The sequence below is a fragment of the Malaclemys terrapin genome, chromosome 2 (genome assembly GCF_027887155.1).
Source record: "Malaclemys terrapin pileata isolate rMalTer1 chromosome 2, rMalTer1.hap1, whole genome shotgun sequence".
NCBI classification, from domain to species: domain Eukaryota; kingdom Metazoa; phylum Chordata; order Testudines; family Emydidae; genus Malaclemys; species Malaclemys terrapin.
In genome coordinates, this window is record NC_071506.1 from 286,275,668 (window position 1) to 286,278,237 (window position 2,570).

Sequence of the window (2,570 nt, forward strand, 5' to 3'; positions counted from 1 at the left end):
ACCTGGCAGTGTGTACCACTAGGAGGCGTAAGAAACTGGGACTGGAGACAAGGGGCCAGAAATCTCCTAGAGCGAGGCTAGCATAGATTGAAGGCACAGTTACCAATTCTCATGGTATTTGGTGCGTCTCTTAAAGCCTCAGCTCCTTCAGTCATGTGATCAGTTAAGAATCTCAGATTTTTTTAAGTATGTTTCTAGCCCTCAGGGTTGCTAAGAAAAGCTTGAAAACGTGACTGTCTCCAGGGCCCAGAAACATTGTTCCATTGCAATTTGCTGACTGAGTGAAATTGGAACATTTCGTCAAGAAGGGCCAATTTCACTGCAGCACCACGGAATGGAGGAAACTCTGCCTACATCAGAATCCTGCCTGGTTTCCGCTAGTTCACCTGCCCAGCTCCTTTGCAACCTGCCCAGTGGCCTGCTAGCAACCTCAGAGCTTCCAGAGTCCATGCCTTGGAGCAGATACACATGCAGATTGCCCTGGGGGCTGGGAACATCCAAAATTGTCAGTGTCCATGACTCCAGGGATCCATTCCCTTTTCCAGAGACTTTTCAAAACCTGTGGGTTTGTTCCTAAACCAAATTCTGAAATATAAAAATCTTGCACAAAACAGAATTACACTACCCTGCCCCCTCTCTAAACCCTTTGTGTATTATTTTAAAAGATCTCAAGATTTTAAGCCAATTGCATGATTTTTGGAAGCCTGATAATGGTTTTCAAATGCTTGGGATTAGCAACACTGCCGGGGGATGTGTTATGAAGCAGCAGGAACCAAGTGACTGGGACATAACAGACATTGTAGTCATCTAAAAGGATTATCTGGACTAGGGTGACCAGATGTCCCGATTTTATAGGGACATTCCCAATTTCTGGGTCTTTTTTCTTATATAGGCTCCAATTACCTCCCACCCCCATCCCGATTTTTCACATTTACTGTCTGGTCACCCTAATCTGAAAGGATTTAAAGTATGAGTGCTTTCTAACTTACCTCAGTGAGCAGACAATATAAAGTCTCTAGCTCAAACTCAAACCCATGCCAGGTATATTTCATTGGAGAAAATTTGTGATAATGTACATGAATCGGGAAATGCCCTATGGGGAACTGGATGCCTAATTCCAGTCAATTTTATGGAGACTTGGATGTCTAAATCTCCTAGACAGCCTTGAAAATCTCAGCCCTGTTAAAAAAGGAGTGTAAATTTAAAGGTCCATCCCAGCTCTTCCCAGACATCACGGCGGCTGGTTTCCTGTAAGATATTCACTACCCACATTCAAGCCCGGTGGTGTCATTCAGATTTAATTCATGCCATGAAATTTCCTTCTTCCATGTTGCTCACTCTTGTTATCCCGGCAGGTATGGTTTCATGCACCCCTGTATAAATGGCTGAGGGCAATCAGAGCATGGTGACCCAGTTCATCCTCCTGGGGCTGACGGATCGTCAGGAGTTGCAGATACCCCTCTTTGCGGCGTTCCTGGTGATCTATGTTCTTACGCTGGTGGGGAATCTTGGGATGATTGTGTTGATCTGGGTTGATCCCCGACTCCACACCCCCATGTACTTCTTCCTCAGTAAAATGTCCGTTGTTGACCTCTGCTACTCCTCAGTCTTCGCTCCAAGGATGCTGGTGAATTTCTTAGTGGGGAGTAAAAGCATTTCTTACTCTGCCTGTATTGCTCAATACTTCTCTTTTGTTGTGTTTGTGACCACAGAAGGGTTCCTGCTGGCCGTGATGGCGTATGACAGCTATGTAACCATCTGTAAGCCTCTGCTCTACACCGCTGTTATGTCTAAGAGAGTCTGTATTCATCTAGTGGCCAGCTCACATGTAGGGGGGCTCATGAACTCACTGACCCACACATGTGGCTTGCTGAGGTTGTCATTCTGTGGACCCAATGTCATCAATCCTTACTTTTGTGACACTAACCCATTGCTGAATCTCGCTTGCTCTGATAACCACATCATTGAGATTTTGCTTGTAGCGTTCTCTGGGGTTATTGCCATGTCCACCCTCCTGATTGTCATAATCTCTTATCTGTACATCCTCTTCTCTATCCTGAGGATCTGCTCCGCCAAGGGCAGGCGCAAAGCCTTCTCCACCTGTGCCTCTCATCTGACAGCTGTCACCATGTTCTATGGACCTGTGAGCTTAAGCCACATACAGCCCAGTTCCAGCTACTCACTGGAACAGGAGAAAATCTCTGCTGTGTTTTATACCCTGGTGGTCCCCATGTTGAACCCCCTGATCTACAGCCTGAGGAACAAGGAGATTAAGGATGCTCTTAAGAGGGGGATAGACTGGAAAAACATTCTCAGCTAATTTGTTCACTATGACAATTCCAGTCAATTGAGAAGAACAATTGGAAGAAGGATCGTAGTATGGTCTACTACGTAGTAATCAAGGTGTTACTGCCTTGATTTGTGTATCACAAATGTCGTACAAGAATTAAATGAAACTCAAAGAACTGATGTAGCATGTGGAAATGATGTTTTACAATTGCTTGAGAGGAACAATGTTACCTAATGTCCTGTCATTATGTGGCTGTTGGAATATAGACACCTTTCCTTGT

General features: G+C 45.0%; 1 protein-coding gene across 1 annotated transcript; it reads left to right on the forward strand.

Moving 5' to 3' along the window:
* Positions 1-1,381: 1,381 nt before the first annotated feature.
* On the forward strand, positions 1,382-2,320 carry LOC128830963 (olfactory receptor 1052-like). Its single transcript, XM_054016956.1, has one exon. The coding sequence runs from the start codon at positions 1,382-1,384 to the stop codon at positions 2,318-2,320; it is 939 nt and encodes a 312-aa protein (XP_053872931.1).
* Positions 2,321-2,570: the final 250 nt, after the last annotated feature.